At 43.1% G+C, this 19,650-nt stretch overlaps 1 protein-coding gene across 22 annotated transcripts in view; it reads right to left on the bottom strand.

Moving 5' to 3' along the window:
• arhgap44 (Rho GTPase activating protein 44) overlaps positions 1-19,650 on the bottom strand; it is a 136,883-nt gene that overhangs the window by 15,279 nt on the left and 101,954 nt on the right. For 18 of the 22 annotated variants that reach the window (XR_010002928.1, XR_010002927.1, XR_010002930.1 and 15 more), the window contains exons 7-17: positions 17,238-17,355; positions 16,794-16,862; positions 16,576-16,657; positions 15,206-15,333; positions 14,174-14,285; positions 9,319-9,400; positions 8,611-8,691; positions 7,065-7,178; positions 5,706-5,797; positions 4,328-4,508; positions 856-873 (exon numbers count right to left, since the gene is read on the bottom strand). Coding sequence is in view for 13 of the 22 variants with exons in the window: in XM_062970696.1 (XP_062826766.1) it covers positions 856-873; positions 4,328-4,508; positions 5,706-5,797; positions 7,065-7,178; positions 8,611-8,691; positions 9,319-9,400; positions 14,174-14,285; positions 15,206-15,333; positions 16,576-16,657; positions 16,794-16,862; positions 17,238-17,355 (1,077 nt within the window). In the remaining 9 variants the exon portion in view is untranslated. The remainder of the gene's footprint in view (positions 1-855; positions 874-4,327; positions 4,509-5,705; positions 5,798-7,064; positions 7,179-8,610; positions 8,692-9,318; positions 9,401-14,173; positions 14,286-15,205; positions 15,334-16,575; positions 16,658-16,793; positions 16,863-17,237; positions 17,356-19,650) is intronic. The other 4 variants (XM_062970695.1, XM_062970691.1, XM_062970699.1 and 1 more) reach the window with 1 other exon arrangement.

The following is a 19,650-nucleotide window of genomic DNA, read 5'->3' as shown; positions in this document are numbered from 1 at the left end:
ATTTGGCTATGAGCACAAATAAGCACTCAGATTCTTTTAGGTCACTACAGAAAGACTGCTAGTTTTGCTACCTGGGTTTTGTTTGCTTGGGTCAAAAGTACTTGGATATTCTGTGGTCACTTTGGAGTCACAAGCAAAAAAGGTACTTGGATATTCTGTGGTCACTTTGGAGTCACAAGCAAAAAAACTGTGATGATGAGGTTATGGATACACAGTTTTTGGCCCTCCAATCCCTATCAACATTTGCTAGCCTAGGTAATTGAGTGATAATGGGTTGAGGGGTGGCCTGCCTAGATCTGGAGGGTTGCATTTTGTCCATTCTCCCTAAGATCTTAAGACCTTCCTGGGCAACAGCAAGTTTGACAAAGAATCTTGGTTTGGCAAGTTCTTTCCAAGGAGCTGTAGCAGCCTAAAGTCTGGCACAGATAGAAATATCTGTGTGGCCAGGACAACTTCCAATGATGAAAAAAAGTGCCCTTTGCATCATAGATGAACTACAGTAAAAAAAAGTAGAAAACCCTCTAGGAAACAAGAAGGACCAATGTTTGGTGATAGAGATCATGTTCTGCCTGCATCATGTTGCTGGTTTAATGCCCTTATCCCCTGTTCACAGATCTCAGGAAGCAGGGTCGGGAAAGCCTCTGAGATCTTGGAAAGTCATTGCCTGTCATAAAGCCTGCTTCAAATTGCAGTCCAAAGACAGGCTCCAATCTGACTGTACACAGGGAAATGATTTTGAACTTTGCCTTGCCACAGGACTACTTGTGGCAACAGAGGTCTTCAGCTGGCACGGCCTGAGTGGGTCTTGTCACTAAAAGCATGAACGGTCCAAGAGCTACCCAGAGCATACCGTACCTTTGGATTTTCCTAAGGCTGCATGGACAGAAACACACAGACATTAGTGTAACACAAACTAAGGCCAAATGCCTCCCTTTCTGTATCACCGTGGTTGCTTTTGGGGAAGAGGCTGAGAAACCCATGGCTGCAGGCTGGGAATAGCACGGGAGTCAAGGCCATTCAGTAGCAGACAGGTGTATCAATAAGTACAAGAGATGGATGTTCAGGAATAGAAGGTTCAAGAGGCAATCAAAGTTTGCTCTTTGTTTTGTGTGAGAATGTGTCTTATGGAGGGGAAAAAGAAAAAAAAGTGGATGGGTGGGAAGAGATAAAGCAGGTTGGAGGTGTGCAGAACAGAATGTGAAGTCTTTTCTGTGTGTTTCTTGTGGAATTAAGTGGGTGTTTCTGTTTTTAGAACTAATTTCTGATGCCTAAATAAAGAATATCACTGAACTTCATATAGTAACACTACATCCAGAGAATTCTAAGAGTGGGCTTATAAAGTTCATGAAATGAATTTTACATCAAGATTCTCTTATATCATTTTATTTTACTTTTCTCCACCTGCCAGCATAATTACTCATGGCTCATGGGAAATGCCCTTAATATGACTTCCCTTGTATAGCTTCAGGGGAAAAAAACATACTTGTTATATAGCTTTGTTGAATGAACAACACATGACCTCAAAGGATCATGCAAAAGCTCAAAGAAAATATTCACATTTCTCATTCATTCAAAGAGTTAGACTCAATGCTATCATATCAAAAGAGACAAAAAATAGGAAAACCATACTAATGCAACATTCAATTGCTCGAAACCAGCCTCCTGAAGACTTTCCAGATACAAAGTGGCTAGAGGTTTCAGAGGAAGAACATCAAGCCCCCTGAGCTATATATCGCTCTATGTCATCTGGATTTCAGATACTGATGGTAGAGAAAAGGATAAGTGCGTGGGGAGAATATGCAGTCTTGAAATGCTGTATTTTATTTCCGCCATCATTTCTGTTTCCAGTCATTACTATCTGTGGCACTAGTTGATTTTTCATTTAGTGGGTATTCTTTAGAAAAGACTTTTTTGCTACATCCACCACCCCTGCATCTCCACCACATAAAGGAGTTCCTTGCTCTTCAAAATTAGTGCATATGGATGGTGAACTCCAAAGACTGCTCTTTGCCATTTTTAGAATCTGAAATAGGTCACAGGAAAGGAAGTGAATCCTTAATGCAGGATGGTAGTGACTAGGATGGAGGCCTTTCAAAATGCAAGAACATCTAAACTAACTGAGAAAATTGAAATAACAACTGAAAGCCATGTCTATTTAATTCAACACAAGGCTGTAGGCTTTAATAACATTAGGGCCCTCCCAATGTTATTGGACTACAGCTCCCATGATCCCTCACTTTTGGCTATGCAGGCTACAACTGATGGAACATTGTGTGTTCTTCAGCCCAGATTTAAGTGATGCAGCCACAGGGGTTGGGGCTGATTGCAAGAGTCTTTACTATGGAATTGGCACCCTTTTCTCCCATGACTTCCTCCAACCCATCTGGGTTGTACTGGCTAAATTACACTATGTAACGCAATTTATGTTCCTGGGTTATAAGTGTACCTTCCCAATTGGTTTTATCATAAAAACATGGAAAAAGCTTTTTAATATGGCAAAACATGACATAAAAATAAATATGACATTTTATTGTATCAAGAAATGACAGCTTAGTGAACACTCAACAAAAACAAAACCTTCCAAAGCCTGACCTTCAGAATGGGAAAAAAGATGCCTTCACTGGCATTTAAAAATATGTGCTTAATCAATTAATTCTTATTTTAAGAAAAACAAAACTAGTAGATATCTGATATAATTACTGATCAGAATCTGGCCCACAAGGAAGTACCTTCAATAAATCATTTTAGATTTTTATGTCCACTATATTTACAGTTAAAACAGTACTAAGTATGCCAGTTTTTATGTAGGCCAATCATATAGGCCAATCTAAGATCATTGGAGCAAACACAAATTATACAAGTACATGATAAATAAACAAAGGGAGTAAGATGTCTACCCCTCACCTCAGAAAAATGGAACAGATATTTACATATATAAGATGCATGTCATGCTTTTAGTATATAATATCAACAGAACCCACAAGGTTCTTAATGCAAAAAAAAAAAGCCAGGGAGTTTCTCCATTTACTGGGTCAAGCTATGAAGAGCTGCTTATGTAAATTCTTTCCAAATAGATAACTCTTCAGAAGTAAAAATCTGAGAAAGAGTAACAGCAGTATCACTACAGTCACCCAGGCCAACAGAGAATGAAGGAGGCTGTCTGCATCTGGCTATTTCTGCCACAGCAGGGAACATATTATAGGAAATAACCTTCCTTGGCTGAATGGTTACAACCTGAAGAGCTGGTATTAACAGAATCCCATAGGCATCACAAATGGCCAGATTTACTATATATACCCATATATGTCTATACATTTTAGTCAAAAATTAACCCAAAAAGCCTGTGCCAACTCATCCATGGGTCAACATAACCCCTCTATGCTGTGGCACTCCTCCTGGTCTTTTTGAATCCTTGGGAAAGGAAATGGTGATGGCAGTAGCCATAGGTGGCTGGACCCTCTGAGGTGGCACTATTGCTTTCCTCTTTCTGCAAAATGATCTTCAGCATTCATAAATCACATCAAAATCCATACTTTTGACTTACACATGAGATTGACTGATACACAAATGTACACAGTATTCTTTTACCCAGAACTGCATCCCTGAATCACTTCAATCGGCAAAAAAAAAAAAAAAATCGAGATGGGTTCTCAATCCCAGAAGAGACCACTGTGGGAATTTCCTCACAAAATGTTTGTTCTCTAGCAGCTTCAGATACGAAAACGAATGTGGATGATCAAATACATAAGACTGCAATCTAAGCTTGGGAGTTTCTATAAACTGCAGATGTCTATCAATGGAGGGATCACCTTTCTACTATGCTTACTGCATGGTTAGAGAGTATGGAAAAATATATGATATAGTCCTCTCCAAAATCAATTTCAGAAAATGAGAATAAGCAGAGTTGGAAATATCTGGCTGTCCCTACAAACTACTTTTGGATCTGCTGGCCTTTTTTTTTTTTTTTTGGCAAATCAAGACCAACCCTTTGCATCTCGTAAAGGGAATCTAACCTTTCCAATAAATCTATACAGTTAGCAGAGGCCAGGCACAGGCAAGCAAACAAGGCAGAGGCTAGCCATAAACATCCTTTGAAAGAGGCCATACGTCAGGTGCCCAGGAATGAGGATGAGCTCAAGAGCAGGGTGGGATGTTAGCAACCCAGCAGCAAGCATCTGCTCTCTTAGAAATTACAGGCATTTTATCCCTGAAGCAGAAGCACTGAAGGCCAACAGATACCCTTCCCAGCTTGCATCTCATGGTCGGCCACCCCCCGCCAGCAACTCTCTACTCTGCCTCTGGCAGCAAAGCAAAAATTGCCCCCTACCCATCCTTCTTGTAGAATTCCAGCATCATGTTGTCCGTGGCCACACTAAGGGGTCGCCGGGTCTGATCTGGATGCTTGCGGTCAGCGTGGTCCATGTCGGGTGATGGCATAGAATTGTAATTTGCATTGTGGTTCACATGCACAGGGCTGCCATAGTTCCCGGTCAAGTTGAATTCTATGTCTAATGTGGAAAGAGCAAATTAGGAAATTACTGCTCACGTGAGTGCCAGGGTGTGGGGGTAGGCTTTGTGGGGAGTAGGCAGAGAGAGATGCAATCTATCAAAACTCCAGTTTTGGGAGACATTCCTTGTCATGCTAGAAATGCAGAGATGGTAACCCTGAAGGCTCGTATGGGACATTCTCAAAAGTGCCATGCAAAAATGGGCCAGAGCCATAAACAGGGAAACCAAGGCTATGGAAAGGGGCTCATATGGGATCACTGATAGCAGAAGATGATCAGAATCACAAATTGTATTGCTGTTATTATTAACTTTATTTATACCTCGCCTTTTTCCCAAAACAGGGGCCCAAGGCAGCTAACAGATTAAAATACAACACAGTAAACAAAAGATCAACATTGACATGGAATTAAACTATCAACAGGATTCAAAATGTATTCAAAGAGTAACGCTAACATGATCAAAAACAGTACAGGTTGAGTATCCCTTATCCAAAATGTTTTGGACCAGTGGTGTTTTGGATCTTTTTTTTATTTTAGAATACCGGCATTTATGTATACATACATCATGAGATCTCTTGGAAATGAGACCCATGAAATTCATTTATGTTTTCATTTATGCAACTTATACACAAAGCCTGGAGGTAGTGTTATACACAATTTAAAAATATTTTTGCACATGAAAATATTTTTGTGTACACTGAACCATCAGAAAGCCAAAGTGTCACTATCTCAGCCACCCATGTGGATCATTTTGGATTAAAGAATTCTAGTTATCAAATGCTCAACCTGTACAAGTAAAACAATAAAAAACAGTATAGCACTTTCATTAAAAACACTCTCTGTAAAAGTTTCAGTGCTCAAGTCTGTCAGATTAAGGAACTTTTCCCTGCCAATGGAAGAACAGCAAAGAGGGGGGCCATCCCAGCTTCTTTATTAAGGGAGTTCCAGAGCTTAGGACAGCTACCAAGAAGGGCCACAATTTATAGCCTCAGATGGTGTGGTGTTTCTTACCACCTGAGGCACACAAGCAATTTGGAACAGAAAAAGGAGAGGAACAGAGGAACAGAAAGAAAATAAATGGTCCTCGAGCAACAGATCGGGGGTTTGGTTATCACTACCTGCCTTGCTTTGCCTGCTTTCTCAAGTTCACCTGATACAGAAGCTATCAGTAACAAAAGCAAAGGATTCACCACTTACCTCCGGGAAAGAACCAGTCTGCATGCTGGATAAGGGGCTCAATAATTGCAACAATCTGCAAGGAGACAGTTGCCATCATCTCTGTGATGTTTCTGAAAGAGGAGGAGGAGAAGAAGAAGATTAAATGAATGAATGCATCAGAACAACTAAAGGAACAGAATCTAACAGTTAGAAGAAACTTCCTTCACCTGGTACCCTACAGATGTGATACATTGCAAGCCTCATATTCTCCTAGCCATCACAGGTAATAGCTTAAGATGTTTAGACAATTTTGGGATTTTAGGGACATCAGTGCTTCTCATCCATTACATTTCTTTCCAGCTCCAGCTGCAAAAGTCTGATCTCAAGTGTGGCTGATCTGGATGTTTTCCCAGACATTTTTAGGAATACTCTGTAAGAGGACCAAGAGAGACTCCATCCCTATAACTTTCATTGTTCACAAGCACTGCATGGCTATTTGTGCTGTGGTGAAGATAATTAAACTCAGGTAAGAGAGTGACATTTTAAATGAAGCCCCAGAATATGTGAAATGATATACAGTGATATATTGATGGTACATTACGCACTTTATAAAACACTGTTGGCGGACAGTCTCTGTTCATTTCAATTGTGCTGGTACAGTACGACCCCTCCCCCTCCCCCTCAAACCTACAGACTAACCTGTGGTTTAATTTATCCACATCCAAAAATATGCCTTCTCTTAGTATTTTCTAGGTCCTCCAGCATGACTCTATGATATTCTTGAGTGGGGACTCCTTCATTTCAATAGGGTTATCTGCCATTTCAGGTATCCATGCAAAGTCTGGGAATGCATTGCTCACAGAAATATTGGTTGTATTTCAAAAATTTCTGCATCATATTTCTCTTTCCATAGCAGGGCTCCCTATCCTTTATCCATATGTTTCAACGGCAATTCAGTGTTTGTGTCGCCCATGAGAAAGACAATTCAAAAGATATGAAAATGCTTGGAACTTGCAAAGGGATCAAAGCATGCCAACTGAAAAATTATATATACCAAGGATAATGAACCATGAGTTGTTATTGGGTTGCAAATCCCCAGCAGTCCTAGCCTATAGAGCTAATGGTGAGATATGATGAAAGTTGCAATCCAACATCTTCTAGAAGGATAAATCTTCCCTATTCTTGATGTGGAAAAATAAATCACACTCCCAGAATTTTCAGTCAGGCTGAAAATGCTGCAACCCTCCAGATGCTGCTAGACTACCACTCGCACCACTGGCTGTGAAAGCTGAGGGCTGGCAGCATGTGCAGTCCAACAATATTTCATGGATGTTGCATGAATTCCAATCCTGGTCTAGCAGGTGAAAAATGCAATACACATCGAAATCAGTTTCTTACCCTTCTGCCTGAGGCCAGAGGAGATTAGGCCCCAGCACAATCGCTATGTTGCTTGGTGTCATTTTGTTGGTGTCCTGGTACTCTGTTAAGTTTGCAAGGAATTTGATCAGATACCTGCAACAGAGTTGAAATGGAGTGATGAGGTACTGCAGCTGTTGTCCAAGCCAAAATACTTAAGGCACATCTGCTCACTGATTTCCACATACTGAAATTTGCTTTGGGATGCATATTTGGAAATAGAAAAAAAATTATTTGCAAGTTGCTGGCACTAACCACTAGATGGAGAAACTGATCTAAAAAAGGGATGTATAAATGTGTCTCTCTCTCCCTCTCCTATCTTTCTTGCTTTCTCTTTCTTTTTTTAACCATAAAAGCTCATAACATTTCTTCACCTCTTCATGGATCCTGTGAGGATATTATAGTTTTTCCAGCTGTCTGTGGTCCAGAGCCTAAGAACTGCTGCCCTATATGACCCAAGAAGTGGTCTTCTGCCTGGATATACTTATTCCCAACAGATATTTTTTTCAAGCCCTTTCTTATAGTGAACACTCAAAAGCATCAACAGCAAAGAACACTGACCTATTCATTGAGGCCAGGAATCAAGCCTCCTCAGTGTCCTTTTTCAATTCTACAACAAGAGAACAATGGACCTACAACACTATCTGTGCCCTGCCTTTTTAGATAAGCAGTAGGAGGCCGAGGTCATTTACTTTGTCACCCAGAACACATCTCAGTCTTACTATTGCAAAGGACAAGGAGAAGGCTGAAAAGTGAATGGGAAGGCTCTTTGGGGTGCATCTTAACCTAAAGAATTTCAGTAATAATGAGAAACCTTTTCAAATGTTGTTGGGTTGTAGATGTTAAAACTCTCCACCATAATTCTGTGCTGGCAAAGATAGATTGGCTCAACATCTGGGAGCCATGCAGTTCTCAAGCTTGTGTTACAGGTATCTCCTTAAGTCTTCCCTATCTCTAATTTAGAAATATGCATGGCTGGTAATAATAAACATTCCTTTACTTCAACATTGAGCTAGCCTGGCTCTTGAAATTACCTTTTCCTTTCAAGTCAGGGCTTGTGAAAGAGGGCTACATCTGGTATGAAAAGATGTTGTACAAGTTGGGTTAATAGTTAACATTTGCAGAACCTGACTCAGCAATCACATATGTTTCCACACTCCCATATGTGCAGATTGGAACCATATCTGGCACTTCTCAGGTCAGGAAAATGAGATCTCTTTCAAATTATCAGACTTCAAACAGAGATGACTAGGCCCTGCTAATGTGCTGGAAAAAGAGGAAGGCACTGTATTCCACTTCTGCAAAAGAGTCAGAAAACCAATAACAAAACTTTACTCTGATACCTAGCAACATTTTTGTATGGTAACATTTTATCTACTCACAATGCAACCGCTTCCTCCAAAACACATTCACTATGGATCATGCTTTCTTTGTATTTATATGAGGACGGTAATTACAGAAGGTGAAATTAAAACCAACAAGAGCTAGAAGACATAAAAAGCTATATTGTCAGTCCGCATACACCTGCCTTAAATTGCTATGGCTGGCCTTGGGCAATTTCTCAAGGGCATTCCACAGGGCCTGCAGTCTTTTGTCCTGGTCTTGGATGCTGTAAAAAAAAATATATTGCGGTGGTTGGGATCAATTCAGCAGCAAGACATCATAACCTGTACTGGATTATGGATGAAATACAGCAAGATTCTGTATTACTGGGCCTAAATGGCCATGTAAAACTCTTTCTTTCTATGCCCTGTTTCTGCACTCACAGTCACACAGATAGACTCAGAGGTAGGCACCTCTATTGTCCTCCAGTCATTCTGCATTTGAAATTTGTCACAGGGCAGGCAGGATAGTTGGAGTAGGGAAAGTTGCCAATGTGTTTCAATCCACCCTCATTCTTGGATTGTCATCACTGATCCCCTGTCAAACAAAAAAACTGAAACAAAGCCTACCCCTCCAATTCACACCCCAGCACCAGATTTGTATGCATGTTTAAGTGGCAATCATAAAAAGGAAGCAACAACATCTGGTAAGATCAGATTGTTGGCTGACGGCTCTTTTTTTAAATGACAAAATATAACAGAGTTCCTATTTCCATTGCTACTGAGAAACCTTTGTTGTTATTGTGCCTGAAAAATAACAGCCTTGCGTGATATACTGATTTTATACTGGGCACAGCAGTAAAGCAGTGAATAGCTAGAAAGCTTTACACCAAATAAGAATCCCTTCAACTTACTTGGAAGCTTGAATCCATTCTTCATAGAGTTCAAAGGTCATGAGTGGTTCTGGAAGTTCCCGAAGATAGGACTTCAGTGCTCCTACACAAGAGATACAGATTACACATTCTTGTAAGTTGTCTTGTCTTTCAATTTGGGTGAGTTGGGGGGAGACAATTGGTGACATTGGCCAGTATTTTACATTAGCCTACATCAGTTAAGTATACTTAACTAAGTAACCTCTCTTAGCAAGCTGTCAGAACCCTGCTACTAGAGCCTGGATGTGGCTCTGAGTTTCAGGGTCACTGACATTGATAAGACACCTGCGGCTCAGGACTTGGAGAAGAAACGGCTGCTGGACTTGGCGGGGAATTTGCGCGGGGTTTTACTGAGCGGGAAGAGACTGTTCAAATGAGGGGGAGGGTATATAAAGGAGGGTTGGCCGTAGTATCCCATTCTTGGCTTTTCTGATGTTCATGTTTCCTACAGTAAAAGTTTCTGGTGATATCACAGAGAGTCTTGTGTGTTCATTCAGGAGCGGCTGTGGTGAGCTGACACTAAGCCAAGAAATCGGACACCATCCCGCTGTAGCGGTGAGGTGTAACATGCAAGTGGAGGATGAAGAGCTCTTGGGCGCAGGAGGAGGAAGGTCGGAAAGGGCCACTCCCGAGCCGGACGCTGAGTTCCACCAGCTGGCGGCCCTGGCGTCATCCACCGCTTATGCCCAGCCAAATGGGGTAACCCAGAGGCGTGGAGTGGTGCGGGGAGACAGCACCGGAGGAGAGGAAGGTTCACCTTCCCCAGGCCCACAAAGGATGGTGTTTCTGGAGGAGAGGATGTCGGCGATGGAGACCACCCTGGCAGTGATGTCGAGGGCGATGGAGCGCCTGGCGGTTTTGGCGGAGCCGGAGAGAGGAAGGGAACTTCGGGCTAGCTCAATGTGGGACGTGAGCGTGGGAAGCAGCCAGGGCTTTGCAGACCTCCCAGCACCGAAGGGAAGGGAAATGCGAAAGGAGCCCGGTGCCCGGCCCAAGATCCAAACAAGCCTGACGCGGGTGGAGGAGAGTGACGACGAAGGGGAAAAGCCTCCGAGAATCCCGGCTACGCTCCCAACTGAGACCCTGGTGGCCCTGGCGAATGCCGGGCGTGGCACAGGGCCAAGAGAAGCAGCAGCGGGGCCCACTGGTCCGCAAGGGGGCTTGCGACGGGCGGAGAATTGGGGATTGCCACCACAGGGACCCCTACCGAGACGAGAGGAACTAAGGATCGAGTTTGGGGGAGAGTCCTCTGAACTGGATTTTTTCCTGACCACGGTGAGGGGCTATATGGAGGACAATGCTCACACTTTTAGAACGGAATCCAGCCGGGTACGGGCCATTGGTGCAGTGTTGAAGAGGGGAGCGGCCAGCTGGTACGTTCAACTGCACGCGCGGCGCGACCCATGTCTGGGGTCACTCCGACGCTTTATGGGGGCCCTGGAGACCCGTTTCCGAGATCCACTGGAGCAGATCCGGGCGAGGGAGAAGTTGAAGACCGTCTCCCAGGGGCCAAACTGACATGGACAATAGAATGCCAGGAAGCTTTCGAAGCCCTTAAAAAGCGTTTTACTGAGGAGCCTGTCCTACAGCACCCTGATATGTCTAAAGCCTTTGTATTACATTGCGATGCATCAGACCGGGCATATGGGGCAGTTCTGCTACAGAAAGACGAGGGGGGGAACCTGAAGCCATGTGGCTATCTGTCAAAAAAGTTTAGCGATACAGAAAAAAACTGGCCAATTTGGGAGAGAGAAGCCTTAGCTATTCTAAAAGCACTAGAGTGCTGGAGACACTTTCTGGAAGGAAGTGGAACACCGTTTGAGGTGTGGACTGATCATAGAAATTTACAGTATCTAAGATCCCCTCGTAAACTATCAGCGAAGCAAATTAGATGGGCCCAATATTTCAGCCGTTTTGATTTCAGACTCAGATTCTTCCAGGGGAAACATAACATACTCGCTGACGCTCTCTCTCGGATGCCTCAGCACGGGGGAGGAATTCAGGAATCTGAAGGGAGCCTATTCCTAGATAAGCAATGGGGCCTGGCAGTACTAACTCGAGCACAAGCGGCCAAAGAAAACAAACGTACTGCCATTTCCACGGGGGGAGGAGAAATATGGGAGGAAGAGTTGAAGCGAGCGTATGGAATGGACAAATGGTTACAAACTAACAAAGAAAAGGGAGAATTGTGTGGGGATTTGGTGTTTGTAAATAAGAAATTGTATATCCCTGAATGTTTAAGACGAGAAATGTTAAGGAAGTACCATGATAACAAAGGTGCGGGTCATCTAGGCCCCACCAGGACTATTAAACTGTTGGCCAGACAATGCTGGTGGCCCGGAATGAGGAAAGACGCCAGGGGGTACGTCACGCAGTGTGAATTATGTGCAGAGGGAAAAACACCACCGGGGAAGCCCCAGGGGCTATTGCAGAAGGTGGTGGAGCCCATGAGGCCATGGGAATGCGTAGCCATGGATTTTGTAGGCGAACTACCCCCCAGCAGAGGCCACAGATACATTTGGACAATATTGGACCTATTCTCAAAACAGGCACACTTTGTGGCCCTGCCAAAACTCCCTTCAGCTGAAAAACTTGCTGATTTGTATGTGAAGCATGTATATCGCCTACATGGGTGTCCCGACAAAATAATTAGCGACCGGGGAGTCCAATTTACTGCAAAATTTTGGGGAAAATTCTTACAGCTGTTAGGAGCAGAAAGGAACCTGAGCTCGGCCTTTCATCCCGCGACCAACGGGGGGGTCGAACGTACCCAACAGACACTGTGCCAATTTTTAAGGATGTACACCAATTATAGACAGGATGATTGGGCGGACCTTCTACCGTTTGCTGAGATGGCTTTTAACGGGGCCGTACATTCGGCCACAGGTCGTGCCCCATTCGAAATAGTATACGGACAGGAGGTGGCACCTTTCCCCAGGCTACCCGAGTGGAAGGAAGGGGAGGGCCAGACCGACGAGGAATGGCCGGCCAAAATCAAGCAAGGGTGGCAAACCGTGGTGGAGGCATTGCGGGAAACACAAAAGAAGTACAAGCTCTTTGCGGATCGTAGGCGCCGAGAGGGGGACAAATTGGGCGAAGGAGATCTGGTTTGGCTGAGCACAAAAAACCTAAAATTGGGATTCCCATCCAAGAAATTGGCTCCACGCTATATAGGACCATTCAGGGTAGCAAAAAGAATAAACGAAGTGACCTATGAGCTGAGGCTACCCAAGGACCTAGGAAAGATACACCCGGTATTCCATTGCAGCCTGTTAAAAAAGTATAAAGGAACTCTGGACGGCGGAGAACAATAGTTGTGTTTAATCTTTTCCTTCCAGGATGAAGGGGAGGAGGACGCCATGTCAGAACCCTGCTACTAGAGCCTGGATGTGGCTCTGAGTTTCAGGGTCACTGACATTGATAAGACACCTGCGGCTCAGGACTTGGAGAAGAAACGGCTGCTGGACTTGGCGGGGAATTTGCGCGGGGTTTTACTGAGCGGGAAGAGACTGTTCAAATGAGGGGGAGGGTATATAAAGGAGGGTTGGCCGTAGTATCCCATTCTTGGCTTTTCTGATGTTCATGTTTCCTACAGTAAAAGTTTCTGGTGATATCACAGAGAGTCTTGTGTGTTCATTCAGGAGCGGCTGTGGTGAGCTGACACAAGCCTCACAAAATTTGACCAAAATGTCATTAGTCCATATTCCAATCTTCAGTAGGATGGACTGGCAACTGGAGATTAGATGAATGCTGTTTTCTGTCAGGTTTTGGGGTGTCAAGCAATAGGGGGTTACTACTTATAATTAAAATAATAGCTGACATAAAATACTGGCAATTGCCATTAACGATCAGGAGCAAGAATCTTACACTCAGATCACAGATCTTCCTGCTTAGTGGCAATTTGTGGCTTCCATGTAAGCTGTGCGATGAAACTTGTTTTTAGCACAAAACATAAAACATCCTATCCAGGATGTTGCATTTAAACTGGAAATGCAGTGTATATACATTTAAAGATCAGGCTAAAATGCAGAACAGGTTCACTATCCCTTTAAATCCAGTTAATATGTGGATCTAACAGAAAAGCAAAACAGATTGATTTGTCAGTCAAGTCAAAGGTGGTATGCCTCCTGGATTTTTGGATGTAAGCAATGGTTTTTCCATCGTGCATTCAATTTGCAGTAAAGATTCGACATTTTTGCTTTCTCATATCTTTCACATTATTAATGGTTAGCATTCAAACGAGAAGACATTTTCTGCAGCTATAGAATTTCACAGCAACAGTGTTTTTACAAATAGATCATTTTCTCTGCCTTCTCTCCAAACAGATATTAAAGTCATTTTTATTCCAAGTGATTATATAGCTTGAAAAAAAATAACATTTATTGTCAGACTAACCACCCCACCCCCTCCCAACAAAATTTAATAATCGTTTGGGTCGTTTCACAGTGGCAAGAAGTGGCTTTAAGATAAACTCTTATGTGTGTTGTGTGATGCGAATGCTTGTTGGTAGGTATACATACCTCACTGGTTTTAATTTTCAGATGAAACAAATGCCTTTTCAGGTTTAAAAACAAACCACTAGAGTAGTCTACAGCCTAAAAACCAATGCAATCCTCTTCTTAAAATAGTCATATTTTTCCCAGGATAAAAAGAACAATTCCAAATAGAGAGAAAATATTTTCTTTGCTTTCTGAAAATGCCACAATTATAGGTCAAATCTCTCAGATAGTAAACAATTCCATCTAATATTCACTGTGTCACATTTACCACATAAGCTCTTTCTGTTTGCTCAGGCTACTGAGGCAGTCTGAAATATGGCAATAGTAGTGCTCCTTACCTGCAATGGCATGGGGATCTGCTGAGTACTCCTGAACATCCACCACACAGCAGTCAAGAGCTGCCTTTAGCTTTTTTAATTTGGAGGCTGAGGGAGCCACTCGGAACAGGCCCTGAAAAGAGATGAGGAGAAATACCATATATACTCATGTATAAGTCAACGTCATGTATAAGTCAAGGGCAGACTTTGGGGACAAAATTATGGATTTTGCTTTGACCCATGAATAAACTGAGGATGAAACTTTGGGGCATGCAACAAACATATTGTTTACACTAAGTCCCTATAAAAACGGCTGCTGCAGTCTCTCTGCAGCTATGCTTATGTAGAAATCCCTTATCAAATTGAATTCCACCCAACCTCATATACCCAGAATGGTGGATGCACTATATTCAGACTCCCCCATACTGTTGCCGAACTCTGCTCAGGCCAAAAAAGAACGTGAAGAAGGAGCTAAGGAGGGTGGACTGTCTTTCTCCTGTTTTATTAAGGGAAGGATAATAGAGTGGGATCGCTTTTCACCTGTTTCTTGTTATCATCCTCTCGCTAGGTCCTTATTCCAGCACTGACTTATTATATATAAAGCTGACCCAAGTTTTGGGGGGTGATTTTTTTTTGCCAAAATGTATTTGGCATATACATTAGTTTATATGTTAGAATTTAAAAAATTGACCCCGATGTGTTAGTTATACTTGCGAACTCCAAAACATGCTCTCTGCGGGCCCTTCCACACAGCCATATAATCCAAAATATCAAGGCAGAAAATCCCACAATATCTGCTTTGAACTGGGTTATTTGAGTCCACACTGCCATATATTCCAGTTCAAAACAGAAAATGTGGGATTTTATTCAGTTGTGTGGAAGGGGGCCAAGAAACACGGCACTGATTCTGACATTCTCAAAGACCCCAAATGAATGAAAGGTCAGATGAAGACAAGGATGATGGAAAGAGGAGGAGAAAGGGACAACTAAAACCTCCCATACATTAGAATGAAGTGATGAACCCAAGAGAGAAAGCTACATTTTCATACAGACCTCCTCCTGCATGCCACATTCAAGGAGCATGGTGACACACGCCTCAATGGGGAAGGCTATCTCCCGGCCACTGACAGATAGGTGTTCCTCCAGGGGCTTCCCAAAGGAAGGCTTCTCGATCCATGCTTCTGCAGAAGGCAGTCCAAATTAGGGGCACCAGAGACAATAGGAGACATACTGCAAAAGGCCTGAGATGGTATTTATTTATTATTTATTTATTTACAGTATTTATATTCCGCCCTTCTCACCCCGAAGGGGACTCAGGGCGGATCACATTATGTACATATAGGGCAAACATTCAGTGCCCATAAACACATGAAACAGAGACAGAGACAACAGACAGATAGACGCAGAGGCAATTTAAGCTTCTCCTGAGGGGATGTTCGATTCTGGCCACGGGGGGAGCAGCTGCTTCATCATCCACTCTGATGGCACTTCCTCACTTCCTCATTCCAACGTTGTAAATTAGTTAAACTTGCCTCCCCACTTTTATAAGTGGTACCTTATTTCCTACTTGATAGATGCACTATCTTTCGGGTTGCTAGGTCAGCAACGAGCAGGGGCTATATTTTATTTTTAATTGACGGGTGCTCACCCCGCCATGGCCTGGCCTCGAACTCATGACCTCATGGTCAGAGTGATTTATTGCAGCAGCTGTTTACCAGCCTGTGCCACAGCCCGGTCAACACAGCCATCCTTCCATACAGTTTCATGGTATGATCCCAGAATATTAGGGAAACAGAAAAGCTTTTACCATCTATAGCAGTTTAGACCCTTCTGAAGAGAAAGCAAGTCAAGCACAAGAAACTTCATGTGGTTTTGCTAAAGACAAAATCAGCTGGTGAACATATTGCTGATACCGATGGTCTCTCAATGGACTCCTCTAACAATTGGATTGGCCTTTTAGAGTTTATTCTCCTATTTTATTTTATTTTAGAATAAAGAGGTGGCAAATGCCACATATAGTATAGAATGAGCATTCTTTATTGGAATTCCCAAAACTGAATTACTGTGGTTCAAAAGTGTCCACATGGGTCACTGAGACAGAAAAGCCTTCACTTTCTGCTGGTTCAAACTTTGTTTCATGCACAAAATTATGAAAAATATTGTATAGAATTACCTTCAGACTATCAGTATAAGGTGCATACGAAATATAAATAAGATTCATATCTATACTTTTGTCACATCTCCAAGATATTTGATTATGTAAGTATGCAAATTTTTTTTTCCCCAAAATCCAAAACGCTTCTGCTTTTACCAAGGATTTCGGGTAAGGATACTTGACCTGTATTCTCATATTGTATCAGTATGTCTCTCATGTAAATATGTTGCAAGGGTATCTGAAGAAATGCACACCCCATAACACTTACCCTGCTGCGCTTTGATCTGTGGCAACACATTCTGCAAAAGTGCTAATGACTTCCTGTGGTATTCTGCTTGCACTTCTATTAACTGGGAGCAAGATAAAATAAAAGCCAGTCGGTCACAACCCCAAAGATTTTACAAAAGAGGATGTGCTTGGTTGCAGGGAGGGGCAGACAGAGAAAGAGAAAGAGGCCACCCAAAGTTAAAGTTTTCTGGTACTTACAGTCTGAAAATAGTTTGCATAGTCTATCTCTTTGGCCACAAAATTGTACATGTCAGCTGAGAGCTGATCCTGCAAGAAACAGCAAGGGGTTCTGTGATGCAAAATTCTATAAACAAACACACTGCATCAGCAACTGAAATGCTGCAAAACGCCTTTACAACAGCTCAAAATCTAATGAACACACTAAAAGAAAAGAGCTGGGTTAATTTGATCTCAGCTTACATATTGGCATTGCCTGAAGTTCTCAGCTGAATTTATATGCATCTGTCAGAAAGAATGAAACCTAAGATTCTAGTTCTCATCTCGTCTTTCAGAAGTAACACTTCTTATTGCTTCGGTTTTGGATATACAGGCATCCTTTCTACTACATGCTGGGAAGAGCAATGATGGGGGGGGGGGGGAAGAGAAGGGGATAGTGGGTAAGTTGTGTATTTGTGAAGGTACCCTGCAAATCTCCACTCTGTTTGCTGCCTCCTCCATCTCTTCCCTGAGAGCATCCGCTTTGGCACCCGTAGGCTGCAGGTTGCTTGACAAACCCGAAGACTTGGCTGACTGCTGCCACCTGCAGGAAAAAGAAGTTAGGAACAAGCAGATCCTGGCATTGAGTAGATAAGAGTCAAGCTTTGTTTGGGAAGACAATTAAACCAGAGCAAGACGCAGCAATCTTTCCCACATCTGGTGAGGACCATGTCAGCTATTGATCTGCTTGGGGAAAGGAGCTTTTCAGTGACTCCAACTTCAGTCAGATTAGCCTGTTAGACACACTTGAAGATACACTCACTGCAGCTTTGTCCTGCACTATCTTTAACCCTGTTTCCTGGTAAATAGGCTTTTTATTTTAACTCAAAAGCTCAGAGGAGGGATTACACTAAAGTAGGGTTGGTTGAGGAGCCTCGGTGGCGAAGTGCGTTAAAGCACTGAGCTGGAGACCAAAAGGTCCCAGGTTCAAACCCCGGGAGCGGCGTGAGCGGCAGCTGTTAGCTCCAGCTCTTGCCAACCTAGCAGCTCGAAAACAAGCCAATGTGAGTAGATCAATAGGTACCGCTCCGGCGGGAAGGTAACGGCGCTCTATGCAGTCATGCCGGCCACATGACCTTGGAGGTGTCTATGGACAATGCCGGCTCTTTGGCTTAGAAATGGAGATGAGCACCAACCCCCAGAGTCGGTCACAACTGGACTTAACGTCAGGGGAAACCTTTACCTTTACCTAGGGTTGGGTAACATAGACACTCCATGCATTATTGAAATACAGCTCCCATCATTCTTCACCACTGCTGATGCATTGATGGAACTTGTGGTCCAATAATATCTGGAGGGCCTAGTTTAGCTAATGCATGCACTAAAGCAGCTCTCATGCTAAAACAGAATGGTGGTGGTGGAACAACCATGTAAAAACACCGCTCATCCTAAAACTTAGAGCAGTGGCTTACATTTGAAGGTCACACTAGGTGTCCCAAATCTGCTGAAATGCACCCTCTCCTCCTTCTGTCCCAAATATACAACACAGAAAAGAAAGCTGCAGGCAGTTGCACGATATCCTGTCTCATGCACAATCACAGATATCAGTTTATTGACCAGATTGATTATTTGTATAATGATGCACTGTATGTTGATGCCATAGTCTCCTTTATTGACCTAAGTATAGCTAAGTTCATTATAAGAGCTAGAGACTTATTCGCAAAAAAAGGCATCACGATAACAAGATTTTTCCAGAAGGTCCTCACTCAAGGAGCCCCAGATGGCACAAGAAAATTGGAGGAACAGCAACCAGTGGTCAAGGGGAGAAGTGGACAATTGCTGAGCCCCCTTGAGGTCCAAGCTGCCGGGTCCACAATTGAGGGAAAATGTGCCCCCAGCCAGGGAAACCAGTTTTGCTTGGAGGAACAGTCACTGGTAGAGGCATATGCGAATTTGCCAAGAAAGGAGCAATGGGCTATCCTAGATAGATTACATGTGCTAGGTGATCACCTAGGGGAAATATACTCCGAAAGGTTATATTTAAACAAAGAAGGACATACTAGCCCAAGGGAATGGCAAAGAACAGTGCAGGATAGGACAGACTGGCGGGAGATGAGATTTTTGGACCCTGAGGAAAGAGCAGATCCACCCATTAATCACTTCCCACTGACCCCAGAAGTGAAAGTTGTGAAACCCCAAATTATTAATCCATGTGTGGTTTATGACAATGACTTTACTATATGCCCTTGGGACGCTCCTATGGGTACTGAAATAGAGGATAAGGGGTCAATTGCCAAAAAAGCATGAAGGCCATATAGGAGGGCTGAAAAGGTAGGGCCGCACATGAGAATTTCACCAGTAAATAGAAATTGTGGTTTGAAACAGACCTCAATCACTCAATTCTTTCCACTTGCAGTGCCTGAAAATAAGGAGGATAAGGCAAAGGCTCCTGCAGAGGAAAACTATATTCATCCACCCAAAAATAGGGTTATCCAGATAGTTAGTTATCAGAGGACAGGAGAGTTATCAAATCTGACTAAGAGACAGCACAATAAACCAGTAGAACTTAGGCATGCTGAATCACACCCAATTGATTCTGGCCTGAACAACCATATAAAAACAAAAACAGCAAAGGAGCTAAAGATTCTGTCCTGGAATATATCTGGATGGGCCGGAAAACTAGTGGATAAAGAGTTTGTAGAGTATTTACAGGAGTTCCCTATTATAATGTTACAGGAAACTTGGGTACAAGAAACCTCAAATCTTAATTTGCAGGGTTTTAGAAGTTTTGCAGTGCCGGCTGCAAGGCGACATAAGTGGGGGCGCTGCTGTGGGGGCTTAGCAGTTTTTGTTTCAGTTGAGCTAGACGCTGAGTGTCAAATTGTGACTGATCAGTCTA

The sequence above is a fragment of the Anolis carolinensis genome, chromosome 2 (genome assembly GCF_035594765.1).
Source record: "Anolis carolinensis isolate JA03-04 chromosome 2, rAnoCar3.1.pri, whole genome shotgun sequence".
In the NCBI taxonomy this organism is placed as follows: domain Eukaryota; kingdom Metazoa; phylum Chordata; class Lepidosauria; order Squamata; family Dactyloidae; genus Anolis; species Anolis carolinensis.
This window is presented reverse-complemented; position numbering and strand designations above follow the sequence as displayed.